At 39.6% G+C, this 22062-nt stretch overlaps 1 protein-coding gene across 1 annotated transcript in view; it reads right to left on the reverse strand.

Annotated features, from left to right (window-relative positions):
- Positions 1–266: 266 nt before the first annotated feature.
- Positions 267–22062, reverse strand: part of LOC139739671 (gamma-aminobutyric acid type B receptor subunit 2-like) — an 87030-nt gene continuing 65234 nt past the window's right edge. Inside the window, exons 9-15 of the mRNA XM_071650317.1 lie at positions 18355–18514; positions 17623–17755; positions 13903–14010; positions 9587–9709; positions 7503–7645; positions 2718–2910; positions 267–2188 (exon numbers count right to left, since the gene is read on the reverse strand). Of these exons, the coding sequence (XP_071506418.1) occupies positions 1982–2188; positions 2718–2910; positions 7503–7645; positions 9587–9709; positions 13903–14010; positions 17623–17755; positions 18355–18514 (1067 nt within the window). The 3' untranslated portion in view covers positions 267–1981. The remainder of the gene's footprint in view (positions 2189–2717; positions 2911–7502; positions 7646–9586; positions 9710–13902; positions 14011–17622; positions 17756–18354; positions 18515–22062) is intronic.

Below are 22062 nucleotides of genomic sequence, written 5' to 3' on the forward strand. Positions count from 1 at the left end.
TGTCACTGTCAAATTTTCCTACAAAATACATCCAAATCCGTTGATGATTTTTCGTTATTTTGAAAAACAAACAAAACAGACAGACAAACCAAAGCCGGCAAAAACATAACCTCCTTGGCAAAGGTAATAAGATGAAGAGATGACATCAGTTTTACATAAAATGTACTCTGCAAAAGAAATCATGTTTTGATTGACATTTTGGAAAATGCATTGCCATCCCGATATAAAAAGTCACCATTGCTGAATGATCAAATTTTCACAAAAATAATTTCATGCCAAAATGATATAGTTCGTTTTTCTTTTAATTGCTAGTTCTCAAGAAAGAAACATATAGAAAATTAGTTAGCGCGCGTCGGAGGGCAAATAAATCAACTCATATGAGATATGACCCGATATCAATTGTGGTGAAAGAGCATGTGGCAGTCTAAAGTTCCACAACCCTGATATTTGATGTTCGATTTTAACCCTCCGCATGCAATATCAATTTCCTGTCCATAGGTTCGTGTGCGAAATTTGTTCACATTTGACTAGTTGGCACAGAAAAGGTTAATGAAGCTTATCTCCTTTTGCTAGTTTTATTCTACTCTACTCATTAGTCACACTTGAACTAGTAGCGATGTTTAACCTGACATCTGCCTCTATAAAAACAAAACACCACATTAATGACGGCTCTTCAAGTATCTTGAAGAGTTCTTACTCTTAGAAGAACTCTTCCTGTTTTTTCAAGTTCTTCACAGTTTGGCGCAATAACTATTGAAAAATAATGGGTCTTCAAAAACACAACTATATCTGTGACACTCGATTGAAACGTAAACTGCAGTCATATTATGTATATTGTTATCTTCCCACGTGACATGTGCAGGCGACTCAGCTTCGGACATCTCGCAAACCAGCTTCTTTTCATCTGATGAACTTTAGGTTGTGTCTCATACTCCTCCATTCTGGCTCACATAGAAATCCGCTTGCCGATTTTTTTTTTCTCTCTCTACTGCCCCTCACAATGTTATTCTTCCATTTTCCATTTTCAGAGCGTGTTAGTGTTTATCGCCCAGTTCAGCGGCAAGCAATAATTGCAATCGAGTCATGGATTGGGCGATTTGACAACAGCGTCCTCTTGCGCTCAACACTCCACAACTGTCCGGGGCCGTAAATTGCAGCGATCGGTTCGATTTGGCATCGTCTGTTTCGGGGTTTTTGTCACCCCTTGCCGATGAGAGCGGGAGCTCTGCAGGAATTTCCCTTTGAGAAAATAACAACAACTCTGCCATCTACGTTCGTCCACAGAAAGGCCACGTTATTGTTGTCAGCGGGGTGGATATCCATAATATACGTGTTTTCTACAAGGGTAGCTGCTAAGCACGGATGTCGTCCTGTTACCATGGAGAATGGCATCTTTCTCTGTTGACACTCGTCTCTCTCACGCGGACACTTCTATCGCGATTTTATTTCACCCAACAAAAGTTGACCATTCACGTGCTTTCTGCCACATGTATACCACATCCTTGACCGCTGAGTAACGATGAAGGAGTTACTTCTCAAACAGCTTCAAACATCCACCGTCACACCACCGTCGGTATGCCATGACGTCAGAAGACACTCCCGCACCCTTTTGCCGCTCGATCGTCCGCTATGGCCATAACTTTTCATCTCCTTGTTCGTTCCGGAAGTCAATGTTTTGATTTTCAAAATCATACGATCTGTCCCACCTGCTCTCTAATGCTAATTCTATACCACTTATCTTGTGTCGTCTGTCTATGATTGTCGTAATGCCCGCTTAATACGTCTACAGCATTTTCCATATTTCGAATCCCACCTGCCATCTCGGGTCAGCGTTCCTCCTAATTCATTGCAACAGAGGCTTCATCGTGTTAATATCCTGTTGGGTAACATCGGGCGCTCGCACAAGCAAAAAAACGAAAGAGAACAAAATCATTGGTTTTATTCGCTTATCTACCATCTAGCATCTCCCACTAGACCAAAATCACACGGCTATTTGTGCTTCTGAAGTCCTTTCTCTGTCAGTTGCTGATTGGCTGGTCTCTGCAGACAATAGCGTGCTCTTTTTCTGCGATCTACTCCCGCCGGGACCGTTGCGGAAGCCCGAGGAATAGGCGGGGCGGCCGTTAAAATTCGACATGACCCGACTGCCAACTTCTTCCGGGGCGTAACCATGGATTATGCTGAAGACCTTCGAGTCCACAAAAGAAAGGAGGAAAAACAAACAAACAAACAAACAAACAAAGATGAGAAAGATAGCAGCTGATATTAGACACAAATAAGATAATCACATTATCTTAATGAGCAACAAGATATGCAGATCTTTTATTGCATTGGGCAACGGATGTATTAGATTTAAAAAAAAAAAATACGCGAGTACTTCTAATCAGGTAGGTGGTCCAGAATACATAATCAACCTGGGACATACATCATGTACATTGCTTGATTTATTTTTCTGTCTGTCATCCCAGCACAATCAATAGGGTCACGACACAATCTATGTTCAGTAGCTTTTGATTACACGTGTATAACGGAGGGCACCCATATTTTTTCTTGTGTGGTTCCTATACTCTTAACAAGTAGACAGTGACTGAAAATAACCATTCATTGCTGACAGTTAGTAGTGACTGTATGATTTTTATATCTATCAGTAAATGCATACATGATGTGTATGTAAATATAATGTATAAATGCATAAACAGTAACGACGATGGACTCACTTTGGGCAGAAAGAGGAGCGAAAGAGTTAGCGTGGTGCAGAAGAGTATGAGCCCAGCGATGATGGCGTAGCTGTAGCTGCTATTCTCGGCTAGCAGGAAGGAGAGTGGCACACCCAGGGCACTGAAGATGACGACGGTGTAGACCGACAGCCCGATGTACCGGCTGTCATTCAGCGCGGGGATGCTCACGTTCCTACAGAAAAAGAGGGAGGAAAAATAGAAAGAAAAGAAAGGTAGACAGATAGATAGATAATAGAGGAGAAAGAAATATTAATAGATAAAAAAGAGAATGAGACCAAGATAGATAATTATAGAAGAGGTAGAATCACGAATAGATAAAATAGGAGAGAGAGAGAGAGAGAGAGAGAGAGAGGGAGGGAGTGAAGATAAAGTGTATGTGTGTTTGTGTGTCATGAGTGAGAAAAATGCACACGTATATGTTTTTAGAAAATACATCGTATAAATATAATAAATGCGATTTATTGCATAATTTGAATATTCAGAGTCCAAATTAAAACAATTCAAATAAACAAAACAAACAAAACTCTGCCTGTTCACCAAATTTCTGTGCAGGAACAAGGAAGAACGAATTACAATGAATTTTACTCATATTCGTAATGGGGAGGGAGCTGACGTGAGCTGTAGGCAACGCATTCATACATCTAATTAGAATAGTCTTTGAAATGATAGAAACGCAAATATTTCCTTTAAAAATAAGCTTTGTAGAAGTTAGATTTCGACACCTTGTAGTTTATAGGTCTAGTCGCGTTCTGTGCAAGCCTGTGTTCAGTTACAATCCGTGCCCATGCTGATCAGAAACAAAAGGGCGAAGAAATGATAGAAAGGAGACAACATAGAAAGGAGACAACGAAGAAAAAAATAACCTCGAAGAAAAACATCCACGAAACACGACGGTATGTGCACGTAGTCATACGCTACGGACTATGAAGAGGAGTTTTCAGCACATACACACACAGACACTGCCGTTACAGATCACGAAAGCAACAACAAAACATGAGGGAAAGTTTTATCCCCCCAAAATGGTGATACTATGCATAACGTTTAAGCTATTCCGTCGAGTGACAGAGTGGTGCTTACAGCTGCAATAATTCATGTCAGGAAAGACCAAAGAGATTTTTGCAGTCACTGGGGAAAACCTCTTTGGGAAAGACAGACTATAATTATGCACCATTACTGAATCTGAACCCATTCATCCCCTCCCCTCCTCTTATTAACAAAACATCAGTTCCGTCATGCAACTGGAAAATAGAAATCGGTCAACGACTATGCGTGACGTAGGGGGTTCGTTCACGGTGGATGGCGAAGCTCGTTGTCGTCGGATCCAGCGAGGACAGCGGAAATCTGGAGCGCGAAGTCGTCACTGCAACATTGTTATGAATCGACCAAAGCCATGTTACAGTGCCGACGTCAAGCGCCAGACTCCCCAGGGTGGACGTGAGAGGGCGCTGTTGCAATTCCGTGGGTCACGCTCGTCCGACCATGAAACTTTCCTTCGGCAAGAAGACGCAACGTTCCCCTGGATATATTTCCATAGTCCCTGGAGTAATCTGTGATTTGTTTCTTCGACAGTATTAGAATTTTGTGCTTTTCAATCTTTGCCAAAGACAAAACGAGTTCCTCGCTTGTTGATGGGTAAATCATCTAAATAATACCGCTACATTTTGTTTACCAAAGCAACGAACGAAAGTAACAAGTTAATAACGAAGTAAAAGAACAATTAGATACCTGAGTATAAAAAGTCCCAAGTCCGTTAGAGAGAAATTTGAGAAAAATAAAAAAGCAAAAAAAAAAAAAATCTTAATACTTATAACAGTCAATGGAATGATTGATTATCTAAGCTTGCATTACTTCGCAAGGGGTCTCTAAAACGTACGTGTATTGACTATTATAGTTTATGACTTGTACTTCATGCAAATTGTTATACTATATAATTTGTCAAATGTAAACTGATGTATTACCTCTCGATGAATGGAAGTAAAGTATAGTTAGTTACGTACAGACGGGGATCGCTATCCTCTAGGATAAGCTAACTTCGAGGATAAGCTCTATGGGGCGCCAAGTGTTGCACGGTCGATTTAGTGACGAAAACGAAATCGCCATTGCGACACTTGGCGCTCCATAGAACTTATCCTCGATCCTCGAAGTTAGCTTATCCTCGAGGTTAAGAGTCACCGTCCGAACGTCACTAATGAATTGATAATCCAAAGAAGATAGCCAAATTTGGACTTGGGCCTTTATCATATGCCAGTATTCAATTGTAACCTTTGGAAATCTCAGTCTGCTTTGTATCACAACAATAGTGATGAGCAAAAATTATTAAAAGTATTTTTTTGAATGTTTTTAGATGAACAGACACGACGTTACGCATAATACATACAAATTGACATGCACATATGAAGTGTTTTTGATATCTTTTTTTCTATAAACAGAAACTGGAGGCAAACTTTCTTTAGAGAAAAACTTTCGACGACGAACGAATTCATAACTATCAATTCAACAAGTAATTTTCAAAAACTTCAAACGCATGACTAACGTGCCTCATTTTTTCCTAAACTGACTCATTGTTGAACTGAGCTCGCATGGCCGTCAAAACATTTGTAAGATGTTTCTTTCTAGTTGGTAAATTGTATATACCTACAACGCATTTATCTGTCATGAGTCCGTTTCTGTCTAAAGAGAGCCCTAGTGTTTACTGGATTGCTATACTGTTATACTGAGTATGATCCGCAAAACACCTTTCCACCCCATCTGTTCTGAATTAGAAATCCATGGAAATTATCTTTTCGCTTAGTTGTCTGGCACACAAGTTAAAAGAAAAAAAGCCGTCTTCAAAACTCTACTTCACTCTATTTGCAGTCGAAACTGGCATCAGCTATTCACCTTATCTTAAGGGATTCAGGAATCTAGAATCTAGAATATTTATAAACCATTGCATCCCCCACCCCTACTCGAAAATGTACCCATAGCTCTTTCTCCGTGCGAGACTCAAACGTATGGAGTGGAATATGCAAACAAAGGCCGTCTTCACAGACAGCTGATCCTGCAGAACAAAGGGTTTCCCCTTCCTACCGCTCAGAAAGCTGCATATGGCACTGAAACCTCCCGAATTCCTCGACAATATTTACTGGCAAAGATGAAAACGTAACTCATTCTCCCCTAGCGATCCTCATCGAACGAGATATCTCTCTTGACGAAACATTCTGAATACAAACTCTTGTGGCAAGTACTCTAACAGCTCGAGACCTCTTCTTCCTTTCCCCTTCGCCTGTATTTCGTTCTCTCCACAAGAACATAAAGGAAACAACAAAACAGGAACGTGTCCCACTCCGATCAACTTTCGGATTCCAGGCAGTTCTTTGGAAATAGATATACTCGGCCTGCATGGCAACACAATTATTATTCGCTGTGCATTGGCGAGAATATTGGGATGGAAAGCTAAAGCGCGCCATGTTCAGCTCTCGTTGTCTCCGAACTTCATCATGGAAATGGGACGCAGGATGTTGATCGGGCACGTGACATGCTTGACTTGAGATGAACCGGACGTGCCGAGGAGCGAGGTAATAGGTCAGCGCATAACTTGGTTTTAGATGCTCAAGATGTGAATCCGATCATTTATTTTTATCTCTATATCCTATTTTGATTGAATTTTCCCCTCCGAAAATTGCACGTTTCGTCGTAAACAAGAATTGAAGTTTTTTTTTTTTTTTTTTTGCCAGGGAGATGCAGTGTTCTAGCGGAAGGCAGTTCACAGTTAGCGATGGTCAGCAATGAACTCTACGAACAAGGAGTAATCTTCCAATTAGAGGAGTAGTTGAAAACAAAAAAGCAAAAAGTGCTGCATAAATGGCTTTTGTTAAATGAGTTTAAAAAATGTATACACATTCAGCCGTAAATTCTGATAAGCACCTATAGATCATTACATCAACAATTTCCATGAAGACTTATCCTTTTTTTTAGACACCTTGTCAGACACAAGTGAATTTCAAGAGAAGGTCTGAAATGATCCTTATTTGCACATGCTCAGATTGTAACTGTGAATTGGCTTAATGGTAAAACCTGGGGTTCGATCCCTGACATGATATTCGTACCCTTAACAAAAAATCTTAAACTGCAGTGCTCCTATCTACACAGGCTTGTGATGGGTAACTTGCAGAAAGGGAAAACTGAACGATCTTGTGGCAAATGCATTTGATTTGTGAGCTCAGGCACGGGGCATCGAGGAGAGAGTACTGCCCAGAGTGTTGGAATTTCACTGACCGGGGTAGTTGTGAATGTTATTGTAAAGCCATATAAGGATTATGTCGGGATAAAAGAGGTCCCCTTTCACTTTCTCTTTTATTATCAACATGATTACTATCGTTATTGCTATTACTATCACTCTTACTCTTACTATTACTACTACTATTACTTTTCCTATTACTATTGCTTTTTCCTATCACTATTGCTTTCACTATTGCCATTACTATTGCTATTACTATTACTATCACTGTTACTATTACTATTACGTTTACTTTCACCATTACTATTACTATTAGTATCATGATCGTAGAAGTAGCAATATAAACAGTAATGACAATCAGGCTAATGACGAATATCAATTGAAGTTATTCTGGTAAAATGATATAAATATCATTATCACCATCATCATCATCATCATCATCATCATCATCATCATCTTCATTATTATCATCATCTCTATGACTACGTTTCGAGAGCTAGCGGGTCAGAGATACCAGAGATGTCTTCCACGTGCTCCCCCGTTACCTGGTTTGCCAAGTGATGAACGTTCCAAAGACCAGGAGCAGACCCTTGTATATGAAGAGCGTCCAGATGAAGTACTGCTCGTGTTTACTGTCGCAGTTGTGCTGTTCCGTCTTGATGATTAGGTTTGGTCTGTTTGGATCCGTCTACACGTGAAAGTGAATGATATGTAGGAATCAAAATTGCATAATCTATAAGAAAGAATGAAAGGCATAACACGACAAAATGAAACAATGATTTTTTTTTTTAAAGGCGATATATTTCAAAGCAATATCAACTCCCTGCTTGAGTCATCCTACCCATATTGCTGTTATGGCATTGTTATCATAATTTTTACAATCATCAATAATCACAACAAATATTGTTATCGACATTGGAGTTATAATAATTCATGATATCACTGTTCTAATTATCATCATGATATTACAAGCATCGTTATTCTTAGCATTATCGTCGTCATTGTAGACATTGTTATCATTATTAGGATCATTTTCATTGTCAGCTGACTGTGATACTGCTAGTCGATCCTTTCACCATCTTTATGCTCAACATTGCCATCAGAATCACCCTGAATTAATTTGCCCGAAGGAAGAAGTAACAATTCTGGGGATCCTCGACAAAACTTTAACGACGTTCTCGCACAATGACTTTTAGAACTCCCAATTCACAGATGAGATTTATATTAGACAAACCAACATGGCCCTGCCGCAGGCTTGTAAACAAAAATAAAACCACAACCAACAGCCAACAATAACTTTCCGCTCATGTATGTTTTTGGCGTTCATGTATGGATTGCCATTCCTTACACGGGTCGTGAATGCAGTATCATTAATGGTACGACTATGGCAGTTAAATATTTGGAAACGATGCCGATATATTGAAAGTATACACATTATACGGCAACGATATGAGAATATAAGCGTGATATCTAAACCAGCCATGGACATTTGATAGAAGATGAGAGGTCGCACCTATTGTGAGCAAAACCCTTATAGGGATATAACAAATTGACTGATTATTTGATTCCGGTTCTCCAAAACTTCCTGAAGCAGAATCTCTATGGAGCATGTTTTGCTGGTCAAAAACCGATCTGTTTACTTTGACGTGCTTCGTCACTGTCAACAGCCAGCGGGATCTCTATCTTTCTGTATCTCTCTCTCTCCAACAATAGATGGACGAAGGGAATTTGTTACCCATGAACGGTTGTATTAAAGGTCAGATTTGCTCAAAAGGACCGCGACTTTAAGTTATCAGGAGCACTCGTTCGTTTTTTTTCCAACCTCTCTTCCCAGTTGTTCCTATTCTTGTATGCCCCTTTTAAAGAGTAGTTCGTATATAGTGTCGGCTTCCCTTCAGAGGATAATATGGCTACACAAGAAATAAGTCTCTCACAACAGAGACGACACAGGAAGGGAATCGTCTGTATACTGGTTGTATTTTGAGGCTGGCGCTTAAGTACCTCGCCCCAGTTTTCGTTGTACGACAATATTTATCACTGGAATGAACGTCTTACTTCTAGAATGATGGAAAGTGTACGTGTTGTTGGTATAGTGGTATAGCGCGAGGGTCCGACGTCACGTGTTCATCTAATGACGTCATGTTCCTTCTGATATTGTCGGTACTCTGTCAGCTCTTGATATGTTCGTTTGTTTGCTTGTGTGTGTGTGTTTTTTTTTTCATAGTGCCAGTACTTTATAAGTTCACGTTTATTTGTAATCATGATTTCTGAGAGGGAAGATCAATTGCGAGAGTTGAACGAGTTGTATAGCTACTCTCCCGGGTCTCTCAAAGAAATCTGCGAATCTGGCATCTACCGCGGATTATGTGCAAGAAAATAGAAAAGAAATAACAACAGCTAAGTAAAAGACAAAGGAAGACCTCGGTAGGAAAACACAAAAATTATGGCTAGATGATCATAAAACTATCATAGATCATCAGAGGACTTTGCAATGCCCAACGAAAAATGGATACGGATGGCAGTGTCGAGAGCGCCCGCGGGGATTAAAAAAAAGGGACATGGGGACTCAAATCTGTGCAGCTGATGCATCGAAAAATCTATTCTCGATTGATGAGTAGTCTTGACTTACCTTGAAATTGATGACCGTGACTTCTACAGATAGCGGGTCGATTAACTGCCAAACCAAAATGACGATGATATCTATGAGGAGAAGAATTCCAACCATGACGAAGAGGCGATAGTCCTTTATCACCTGTTATCACCAAACAAAGACAAAAAATGAAGATAAACGAAAACCCAATATGGAAGAAGGAGTGATGGCCAGACTAAAAATCGATTGAGCGACATACATGTATATATACCGGTATATATAATACATGGATATATGATTATATATAATCCATCTATATATATATATATATATATATATATATATATATACATATATATATATATATATATATATATAAATATATGTATATATATATATACATATATATATATATATATATATATATATATATATAAGAAGAATGAGTCTCAAATACGCCACACTACACTACACTACACTACACTACACTGACGAAGGCCCGAGGCGGGTTGAAAATTTTGTGAATAAAAACCTTCTTGTTGGATCCACAGATGGCGTATTTGAGACTCATATATAATTATAACATTCGAAGACCAACAGGTGGAAAATTCCAAGATAAACATTTTATGTATTTATTATATATATATATATATATATATCATATATATATATATATACTATAGACGTAATACGTATATACAGTGTTCTTCCGAACCTCAGGCAAAAGTAGCAGGGATAGAATAATTTGTCTCAGTTATAAATGCCTAATATGAATGTATTATATTTCGATTCCTCAATAAAGCACACCAATTAAATAGAAACCTGACAACAAATTACCATCCCGCTCAGACCCTCCACCAAAGTATGGGGCGCCAAGTGTCGCATGATCTATTCTGTTACGAAATGATCATTTCGTTACAAAATAAAGTCATTTTGTTACGAAATGGCCATTTCGTCGACGAAATATAGTCATTTCGTAGCCAAATGACTACATTTCGTATAACGAAAAAAAGTCATTTCGTACGATGAAATGACTGATTTTGTAGCGAAATAGACCATGCGACACTTAGCGCCCGATACCAAAGCGACCACGCTGTTCATTATTTTCCTTCCTTGTTTCAAATGTGCGTCAACAGTGTCCTTGGTACGTACTGCTTCCATCCCTAATCACTCTCGCTTTGAGGTACGAATTTAAGATATATATGTTTCATCATGATCATTACCAAGAAAAATCCCTTTGCTGATGACACTTACAGCTGTAGACGGTATATATATATATATATATATATATATATATATATATCATAATATATATCATATACATATATGTGTGTGTGTACATAAAGGTATACATGTTATATGACTTCAATTATTTGACATTGGGTGTGCCCAATAATATAAAATAAACATACCAACGAAATGCACCAAATGATTAAGAAATTCATCGGGCTGAGGATTCTTCTAGCTGTTAGAATTGCTGTGTATTTCATGAGATTCACTGACCAGGCTTTCAATATATATCAATTTATATATATGAATATACCTTATACAAGACCAAATGAAAGACGAAATGACAAATGAAAATGATTATGAAACTTCTCTTCCGTGTAAAGCAAACTCCAACCATATTGTCCAAATCATGAAATGCAATTTCATCGTAAGAGGGAATCAATAACCGCAAGGTATAAAATAATTGCTAACACTTCACACAGGGAGAGCGTTCATATTTCTTTTTAATTTTTCCCCATGTAAATAAAATTATCTATCAGGAATATACGGTGTGCATCAAGATACGAAAACAACATTACCTGGTATATTACGTCTTGCATCCATATAGAATTTTAATTTTTTCCCCCATATCTCTGTGAATTTGGGAAAATTACTTGTGGTGCGTGGTATCCGATTTCCCAAGCGATAGCTTGCAGGCTATATCCGAAGCCTGATTAGAACGTCGAGGTGCGACTTAATTTGATGTCTGTATCCAAAGTCTGGATCGCAAAATTATCCTCCGTTTAATGCTTAAATACACAAAGTGTCTGTCTTGTTTGTCCACAAAAGCTGGATTGTTTTGTTTTTTTTTCTTTTAATCGGTCAACACAGAGTTATAAAACTGATGAGTTCCACCTTTTACGGAAAGAGTGTTCCCGACTATTTTCGGGTGTCCCTCCGGATATTTAAAATTTATTTCATTTATGTATATATATATATATATATATATATATATATATATACTCACATCATATCTATATGAAACAACCACAACGACAACAGTAGCATTCAGTTGCTCCTTTAAAAAAGAAAAGCCTCTAATGGATCATCCGAACCTCGTGGCCCCACAATGATCGCCACGACTCGATTTCTCGTTAACTTGTCATCTAAAATGACGGAAAGATAATTTCTTTTTGACACCCTCTTATCCCTTTCATCACTTTCTTTTTTTCATCTTCTTCTTTGCTTTCTTTCGTTTTCTTTCTCTCTCCTCGAATAAACATGAACAAGGTAAGTATCTGCTGAATCTAAACTAATCCACGGCGTCTAGACCAGAGGTGCAGGGGACGACGCGGTAAGCTAATACTCCGAAGATGAGGAGAAATGCATTAATTTCTAGTCTGACATATTCTGTCCTCTCTTGTTTCATGTATTTCTGGGCCAGACACTTTCATATTTCTTGACACGGGAGTTAGAAGCATCGCCTGGGTACATGATAAATCTGTATCTCATTTATTCAGGGTGTTATCATGCAGTATTCTAACTAAAATGCGATTTGAAAGAAAATCGAGATTATCATATGGCGAAAACACTGCTGCTGCTTTAGCCGAATTCGACTGCTCTTTTTTTTTCCATTGAGCGTGTTGGGAGGCACAAGGAGGGGGGGGGGGGGGGTGGGAGGTCTTCAGATTACTCGAACACAACGTGAAATGACTTGATGAATGCACTAAAGTTGAAATGAGGTAAATGTGATTAATCGTCTGTCTCGAATGTGGTCTGATTATTTCCATCACATTACAATATTTGCGCGGAAAGTTAGCCGAGTTAATTCAAACCGACTTTGTAGTTGTTGCCCGTTTTCCTTATTTCTAAATCCTGGCTTCTTCTCTCTATTACGGGCACGCCGCAGTCGCAAGGGAGAGGACAATACATGGACATGATCTTCGAAGTGGCACGTGCCTACTACAAGTTTTAAGGCATTTCTTATTTTACAAGCACAAAGACAAAACGATATGATGTCTGCAATCGTGCTGTAGGCGAGAGGGAGGATTCGGGGAAGTAGTCCCTTTGCGCCAACACGTAAACCGAGCGTGAAGCGTATATAATCAGCAGGCTTCCGAAATGTCAACTGTTACATTCCGAATCTTTTCAACTGAGGCTCGCGTCTTGTTTTCGTTTTTTGTCGTTCTTTTCTTTTTCATATCCGAGGGCTCATGAAATTCGATCATTTATTTTTCCCGTTTCTTTTTTTTTTCTTCATTTCGCTACCTCTCTTTTAATAATACGCTCTTCCTTCGTACTATATACGCATCCCCGATGGGAGCATCAAGGACCCAAACTCAAGCCCACTCGTGGAGACAATGGGGGAACACCCGATCCGGTGTTCGTGACCAACCAAACACTTTGTCGTTCCACTTCGACAACATTTTCGGCGCTAAACAGCATAAAAGTCTATCCATGAGTGGCTCTTGAGAAGCGAGGGGGAAGAGGGGGCTCTGATATTCGTGAGGAGCGTGATGTGTGCGGAACGAATGAAAAAGAGTGCGAGACGGAGATGTTTCAATGTATATAGAGGATGATGGTAAATATGTAGATATGGATGTCGAATATAGACAGAAAAACCGCAATGCTCATGGCTGGAAATTGTATTTATGTGTTGACGTACAAATTTGGGCGGGAAGAAGTGGAGACTCCTCGAGTATTGACTTACGTCCCATAAGATCAACAATCACAAGTGCCCAGTTTCGATGATGGCTTGAAGAAATCATATTTGGGCCCCGATTCAGCAAAATGTATACGCGTTAATTTCGAGGGTTTTTTTCCCGTGCTTTTTAATAGACGAAGCATGTTGACCCGTTGAAGAATAATATAGTCCAGAGTAAACTCGGGCAGGCGTATATGTGAAACGCGTGTTGACGCAAAATCAGCTTGTCCTCAACGGGTAAAACTACTATCAAGAGAACAAGTACCATCAGGTAATACTATATCATAATCTCAGAATCTGCCCAAAACTTTCCCCCACTTCTCCTCTCCCTCACCCCCCCCCCCCCCCCACCCATCTCCATCTCTTGCACGGATTCTTGTATGTTTACACTGATACATGTACATCGTCAACATGGATCCTATCAACACCGATTGACACTTACCCTTTTCTGTAGCTTCTTGTTTGTAAATATGCTGTACACGCGCCATGTTTTTGAAAACATCGCGCCAAATGATAACGTGAACCCAATAGCAAATATCCACGTCCTCGCCTGCAAGGAACAAAAATAGAGGAAGATAAATTAAGAAAACATCAGAGATAATAATGGCAAGTCTCATTGAAGATTGAAGGAGTACAATGTGTGAGAACATATTGACATGCGATTTTATAATGAAACATGCGGTGTTGGACGATAATCCAAATGGGAAGTGTCAGCTCTCAAGTTACAATGCTATAGGCTAAACGTTAGATGTGGTAACCATAGCAACCGTTCTATGGAGGTTCAAGAATATCACTATTAACGCTTCCCTTGGATACTGGTGTTGTACAATGTTTCTGTGCGACCAAGGAGGTTCGAGAGATGGAGTTACAACTGAGTATAATTATTCAATCAGTTGTCAGTTTTCTATGGATGAACAAAAGAATTCCACAGGTGCATTTGTGCCTTTGATGTTCGATGCTTGAAGCCGCCATCTTTCCGAGCAATCTGAAGATTCATTTTTAACGCTAACATAATATCGGGTATATGCCGCTCGTTTATATATCAAATGCAATGAAATTTCACCTAATGATAAAGCATATAAAACAAAAGTCAATTCCGTTCGAAAATATGTGCAAAAGTGTAAATCTGAGCTGTATTTTGTGAAAGTGTTTGAAATTTTACCCTCATGCAAAGCCGGTTTTATCACTTTTCTCCTCATTTCCGCCAAATGAAACTAATATGGTATAATCTTCAAGTATAGTTCTTTATAAATTAATATTGCAGATTAGCGTACAGACACGTACAGTCGAGTAATTTTGATATCTATTTCAGCAATATTTGAGCAATTTCTATTCGCGCACCCCCGTACCTTTACCATTGTCTACCGCCCAACGTTTGTAAGTAGGGATGGCGAAAAGTAATTACCATCACAAAGACATATCTTCCTTGGAAAGTGGCTGGTGATTATGCAATGAGACACGAGTCAATTGTCTTCGCATCTGAGCGGCAGATCCAGTTTCGCACATACTTCAAATATTTTTTGAGTGGCGGCTTCGAGCATGGGATCAAAGCGAATAAGACTGTTGTGACTCCAGCCCTTTCGGAAAGCCTTTTCGAAAGGGTGCGTTTATCAACTCTCCTTTTCTCGGCAGAAACAGGTTTTCCAAACAGCTTTCAAGGAATTTTTACGAGTTGATAAACGCAAAGCTGTTTTGAAAGCCCTTTCGGAAAGCCTTTTCGAAAGGGTGCGTTTATCAACTCTCCTTTTCTCGGCAGAAACAGGTTTTCCAAACAGCTTTCATGGAATTTTTACGAGTTGATAAACGCAAAGCTGTTTTGAAAGCCCTTTCGGAAAGCCTTTTCGAAAGCCGCAAATTTGTGGCTTTCCAAACAGGATTCCTAAACAGGTTTTCAGAAACCTGTTTGTAAAAGCCTTTTGAAGTTGATAATCGCAAAGCTGTTTTGAAACGGCTTTGTAGTATTGTACTGCAGTTACGAACAATGCACGCCTTATATGACCTCTTCTCCTCGGGTCGAATTGCGCAATGCAGCTGTGCAGTGACAGGCCAGTTATCGTGTTCGCGAAGAGAGTTGATAAACGCAACTATTTTGGAAGCCGTTTCTAAAGGGCTTTGGAAAGGGCTTTGGAAAGCCGTTTAAACAGGGGAAAGTTGATAAACGCAGCCAAAGTCTCATGCCGTCACTCAGAAATTTTTGAAGTATGTGCTAAACTGGAACTGCCTCACAGATAGGAAGACAATTGATTCATGTGGCATTGCATCATGACTCGTCACTCTCAAATGAAGATATGTCTTTATGATTTTTTTTTCTATTTTCCTCATCCGAGGTACTTTATTTTTCCACATAATCTTCGCATATTTACAATCACATTATCTGCAAGTATCCAAAAGGCATTCAACATAATCACTATGACAGGAAAAAATAATATAATATATAAATTTAATTTTTTCCTTTATGTCTTTATGATGGTAATTGCTTTTCGCCGTCCCTTCTTAGAAAACAAGCGGCACATTAATAGTACAGGGCTTTGGAAAGGGCTTTGGAAAGGGCTTTGGAAAGGGCTTTCGAAAGCCGTTTAAACAGGGGAAAGTTGATAAACGCAGCCTCGGACACATACAAACACACAATACACAAATATAACGCACACACACACACACACACACACATACACAGCGCGCACACGCACACACATAATCAGTACAGGGCCGAGTGAACCACCTGCTGGTTTCGCTCCACAGGAATGTCAGAATTCGAAGTATCTTGTAGAGTGATTCGTTCCCCCTTTTAGCCTTAATAAATGCAGTTTTCGCGAAATCCAGCCTAGCATGAATATTCGACCGGCCGAGGCGACGAGGCAGTTATGCCTGGAATGAAGATGAATTGAAGTCGTAAACGAAGGAGAACGATGGACGTCTTAATTTGGCGGGCAGACATTAACAACTTTTTCCCCACGTGCTGTCTAATTTCTCGGCAGTCACGACCGAGTGTGACCGCATTACAATCGTTTTGCCTCCATCCATTGAGGTGTGCCAATCCCACCCCTCCCCTCTCTCATTCCCTTCTCTCCGTCAAGATTATACACGATTACCTGACGCGGTTACATTGGCGATCTCGTCGACTCGACTAAGGTTACAATTCCCGAGGATAATTTGAATATTCATTGAATTCAAGTCTGAGGAAAAGCTTGGCAGTAGCTATTTCGGACAGAGCGGTTAGTCAGTATTTAGTCCCCATCCCATCCGGTATCATGGTCTCGCATGTAGGCAGTCGTTTATTCGATTATCGCAATTCTTATTTGGTTATGTGCAACGACAACGATTTTGGTACGTCTAATCGAGTCTTACTGCAATCACCTGATATCTCTGTTGCCGGCAGGAAGTGGGCAGACTAAATAGAATTACAAATGCGACTACGCGTTATCTTGAGAAACCACAAGTACAAGCATACACAAACGCACAAAAAGACACACATATACATGAACGCACACCATCTTTCAGAAATGAAGGATGTACCAGTAGCGCCAATACATGCACATTGCAAAACATGTTAAACAAAATGAAAATTATTTTCAAACTTTTATGAAGCGCAGATATCACGTACGCAAGCCAGATACAGATCAATAAAGAATAAAAAAACAACAGCTTTAGCACTCCGAAATAGTTCCAAGAAATGTGAGTTAGGGATAGAAACAACCAATGTGAATATGTTAATCGGTATAATCATTGTGAGTTATTGTTGAATATAGAAAATGTGAACAATGGTTTTATCAAAATCGTTTCTAGAACAAACCGTCTACAGCTATGGTTTATTGGGAAAAAAAGTACTGATGATGTTTTACGCGGTAGGATTTTTTGTGATACAACTGAACTATACATACGCATCAAGTGTAATAACTCGAACATTTTCTTTAACACTGCTCCAAATCATAAACAGTGGTTATAAAGTACATAGGCCCTATTCCTCACTTCTGTTGTCAGATGTTACTGCCGAAAAAAAAAATCGTGTGAACCTCTGTAATGTTCGCCGAAAGATGGCGGTATTTGCACGGGACGGGGCCACAAAACTACTTGTTCCTCGGCAGACCAGAGTTGAAGTTCAAATCGTGAGCAGTTCACCTCGCTGCGCGCCAGGCTCAATTACGCGCGCTGTTTGTCAACCTACCTGACACATTATCTTAAGGTTATTTTCGTCGAGTAGCCTGATGTCGACACCGAGTAAGATGGCAGTGACGTAGGTCAGTATGCAGCCGCCGATAATGATGTTGTTCATATTGGGGCTCGACATCTTTATCAACCTGGAAACGGGGGGAGAGAGACAGAAACACAGAATAAAATCGTACACACAGGTGAACTGAACGACGTCACATACTCAGGACTAGTAGCAGTATCTTTCGAAAAAAAAAAAACACCTAACAACGCAACGGTAAACTGGCTTTTACAATTACCGTGCATTGCACTTTACTAGGCCTTATGCTTTCCCTCACTGTTCACTCTATGTTACTGTCTAACTCGTTTTCTTTCCTTCTTTTTTCTTCAAAGCAATGGGGCCCTGCACGTGTATGGGCCTCCGGCAGGTTTGCGTGAGCGTCAGGCTCACTGTACACAGTGAATGAAGAATATTTGCAATCGTCCAATATTAAGGTTAAAAAAAGGATATGAGGTGCCAGGATGCGTGAAAAAACCATGATACTATTCTCACTTTGAAATATTTTTGTTGTTGAGGAAATCTAATATACACTCGTCTCCACACGTTCGTGGAAATCGAAGGGGGGGGGGGATAAAAAAGGACGCCACCCAACGTCTTATATGTGACAGGTGAGTCAACTTGGGAGCGAAAGTACATGAGGAGGTGAAGTGTAAGTCGGATGGATGAACAACGTGATCGCAGACTCACTTTTCATCGCGGTAATGCACGTTGAAGGCGAGGAAGGCGATGGCAAGCACGATGCCGATGATGGAGAACGTCAGCATGCTGATGAAGAGCTCACGTGACACCTGGTCGACCACAGTCTGGTGGCTGTCTGCGTCTTCGGGCGGTTTCCCGCCATTAGATGCTATCAGTGCGTACGTATGAGTAACAAACAGAATGGTTACAATGATCAGATAGTACTCATTCAATAAGACTCGGGTTATCAGTTCTGAAAATAATTTGCGCTTCTGATGACGAAATGATTCGGTATAGATCAATACTGGCTTAAAACGTCGTGTTTGCAAAAGGTAGCAAATTCATCACGTTGCAGTGTATGATAAATGAGAAAATTTTAAGGAAATAGTCGGCTCATGATGCTGACGTTAGCACATCAGTGATACGGGACAGAAGCATGTATACTGTAATCCATCCTACCGATTTATAATCATCATTAACATCAACACTCGAAGAATACGTATGAATATTGACACTCACGCACATACCCCCAGATACACCGCAACTTTTTTGTTTTTCGAAAATCTTAATTTGAATTTCCTCAAAATAATTCAGTAATAAACAAATGATCACAAAACTAAATGATTTTTCTATAACATAAACTTACAGCATGATGATACTCAATAGTAAGTACGTAATAGCTTGAGAAGATGAACATAATTATCTAGAATGAGAAAAAAAATAACACGCTGAATGTGGGATTTGTACTGTATTAATAAAGCAACCAACTATTACTTGGCCCCTGCCCACCCCATCCCCCATTATCACATACACTCACACCCACCCACACACGCACGCACACGCACACGCACACACACACACACACACACACAATGCACACCAGATACACACACACATACACACACATATAAAGTATGTATTGACACATCTCTTACACTTTACATCAAACACCTGATATGCATTGAAGCTTTCCTGCTTACACATAATTATATGTGGCGGCTGTGTTAATGCATGCAAACTCACGCACACACACACGCACACACGCACACGCATATAGGTGTAAGATGGTATATATATATATATATAAATATATATACGTATACATGTCTGTGTGTTCACGAGTGTATGTACAGATAATATTATGTTTTGAATGCACCTTGATTAAAATGATAATTATGAATTTCATCGACGACAGAGTCACAACCAATGAGAACATTATGATGTGAGAGAAAGAATTGGTTTTTTTTTAACTATATTGGTACACTTCTGTGATAACCATCAAAATCAGCCTCCCCTCGAAATTATTTCATGTCATAGAAAGCGTGAGCGTGGTTAGCGTTTTCTCTTTGCTGAAGATACAGTAGACCGGGTTCACCCTTTTCGTCCCGCATCGATCATATCTCCCTCTGATACCGCATTTTCCCCTTATTACACGCCGGTCAATAGATTTATCGGCTTTTGGCCGATGAAAGTCACTTGCGGTCACTATGTGAAGCACGATGCATGGGCGGTCAGTAAGATGAAAAGTTCCCAAATGAGATATAAAAATCCATAAATAAATGTCTTTAAATTGAAGACAGGGTTCACCAAATGGTGAAACATTTTCTCTCTTCTCGCTGTTTCAGGTACCAACTTCTCTGTTCCTTGTATTTGTCTCGCTATAGTCCTATATTAAGCTAGGTGCGCTAAATTTATTCTGCAGAGGCTGAAGATGAACTCTTTTATTTTCTGCCGTTGCTCCTTCTGTTCCAATTAGAACTTTGATTTCTCTTAAGTATCATGTTATCCGAGGCAGTCATCCCAGTCAAGCACATTGCTTAACGATGACCGTCTCCTCCACTTGCATGTCAAAAGAAAATGTTCATATGTATGATATTAGTTATTTCTTTTTTTTTGTATCTGTATGTCTTTGTACATGCTATGAGTAAGTTAATTTAAAAAGGATTTTGTCATATTGTATTTTGATAGTCATTATTTTTTTTTTGGTTCATTTCTTTTTATTTGTACAAGTGGACAAATAAAACAAACTGAAACTGAAAATTGAAACTGAAACACTCACCGTGTATTGTATGGTATACTTGGGAAACTGGAACCGGCGCCATTCTTAGATGAAGGCGTTTTCGAGAAATGAAAGTTATTAAGTCAAACGACTCTTTTTGACCTGGGATAGATCAGGTAGTTTGAACACAATCATGACAATTGCTAATTGCAATCGCACCAACGTATACCGAATTCACTTTCGGTGAGATGTTAACCCAATGTTTCAGTCTGTGCAGTATTTGAATAGTGTTGGCTCTCTTCACGAAGAACTACCAAATAAACGTGAGCTGGACAATTTTATCAGCTTTTGCTTCATCTAGTTTTATACATGAAATTCCAAAATACTATTCAACTGACGCATCCATCCCTTAAGACTTTGCAGACTATTATCGGGAGTTTTCACACAAAACGCTAGCTAATTCATGGCGGGCAGAGCTCAGACGCCGGCGAGCTTTTGGGCTCCCCCATGTTTCCCGCCGACGATAATTCGGCGGGAAACGTGGACGTGATACTGGCGGAGGGAGGTGATGGATCATCGTCTGCGCAGAGGGGCAGATTATCATCAATCACACAAGAAGGGGGGAGACTGTGGGATTTGAGGGGCCTCTGGCTCGGTGTTGATAATGGTGGTGGTGGTGGTATTGGTGGTGATGGTGATGATGACGATGATTTTTGCTGGGCATATGGATTCGACACACATATCTATCAAAAGGAGTCAACCCGGATTATTTTCGAGATCATGACCATCCACCTACTTGATATTTGCGACATAAAAAGCAAAGTGTCACGTAAGATAGACAGAGAGATAGAGATAAAGAGACAGAGACAGAAACAGTGATATAGATAGAGATAGAGGCAGAGATAGAGATAGAGATAGAGATAGAGATAGAGATAGAGATAGAGATAGAGATAGAGATAGAGATAGAGATAGAGATAGAGATAGAGATAGAGATAGAGATAGATATAGAGATAGAGATAGAGATAGATATAGAGATAGAGATAGAGACAGAGATGGAGCTAGAAAAAGAAAGAAAGATAGAGATAAAGATACAGATGTAGATACAAATACAAATACGGGCATAGATACAAATACAGATGCAAACAAAGATACAGATACAGAGATAGAACTTGAGATGGAGATGGAAACCGAAATAGAGACAGAGATAAAGATAGGGATAGAGATAGAATTAGAGGTAGAGATCTGATAATGATGAATATGGAGAATGATATAGAGATAATGATAGATAAGAGATAGAGATAGAAATACAGGTACAGATACAGTTACAGATACAGACATTGAGATAGAGATACAGATGCAGATGCAAATACAGGTGACAGATACAGGTACAGAGAAAGAGATAGGGTTCGAGATGGAGATAGAGACAGAGGTAGAGATATAGATGTAGGGCCTACATATAGATAGAGATACGGATACAGGTAGAGACACATGTACAGAGATAGAGGTATAGATACAGATAGAGATACAGGTACAGAGAGAGAGAGAGAGGTATAGATACAGATAGAGATACAAGTACAGAGATAGAGGTATAAATACAAACAGAGATACAGGTACAGTGAGAGAGGTATAGATACAAATAGAGATACAGGTACAGAGAGAGAGGTGTAGATACAGATAGAGATACAGGTATAGAGAGAGAGGTATAGATACAGATAGAG

Source organism: Diadema antillarum, unplaced genomic scaffold (genome assembly GCF_040938485.1).
Source record: "Diadema antillarum isolate AM-2024a unplaced genomic scaffold, OU_Dant_1.0 scf00000003, whole genome shotgun sequence".
Lineage (NCBI taxonomy): Eukaryota > Metazoa > Echinodermata > Echinoidea > Diadematoida > Diadematidae > Diadema > Diadema antillarum.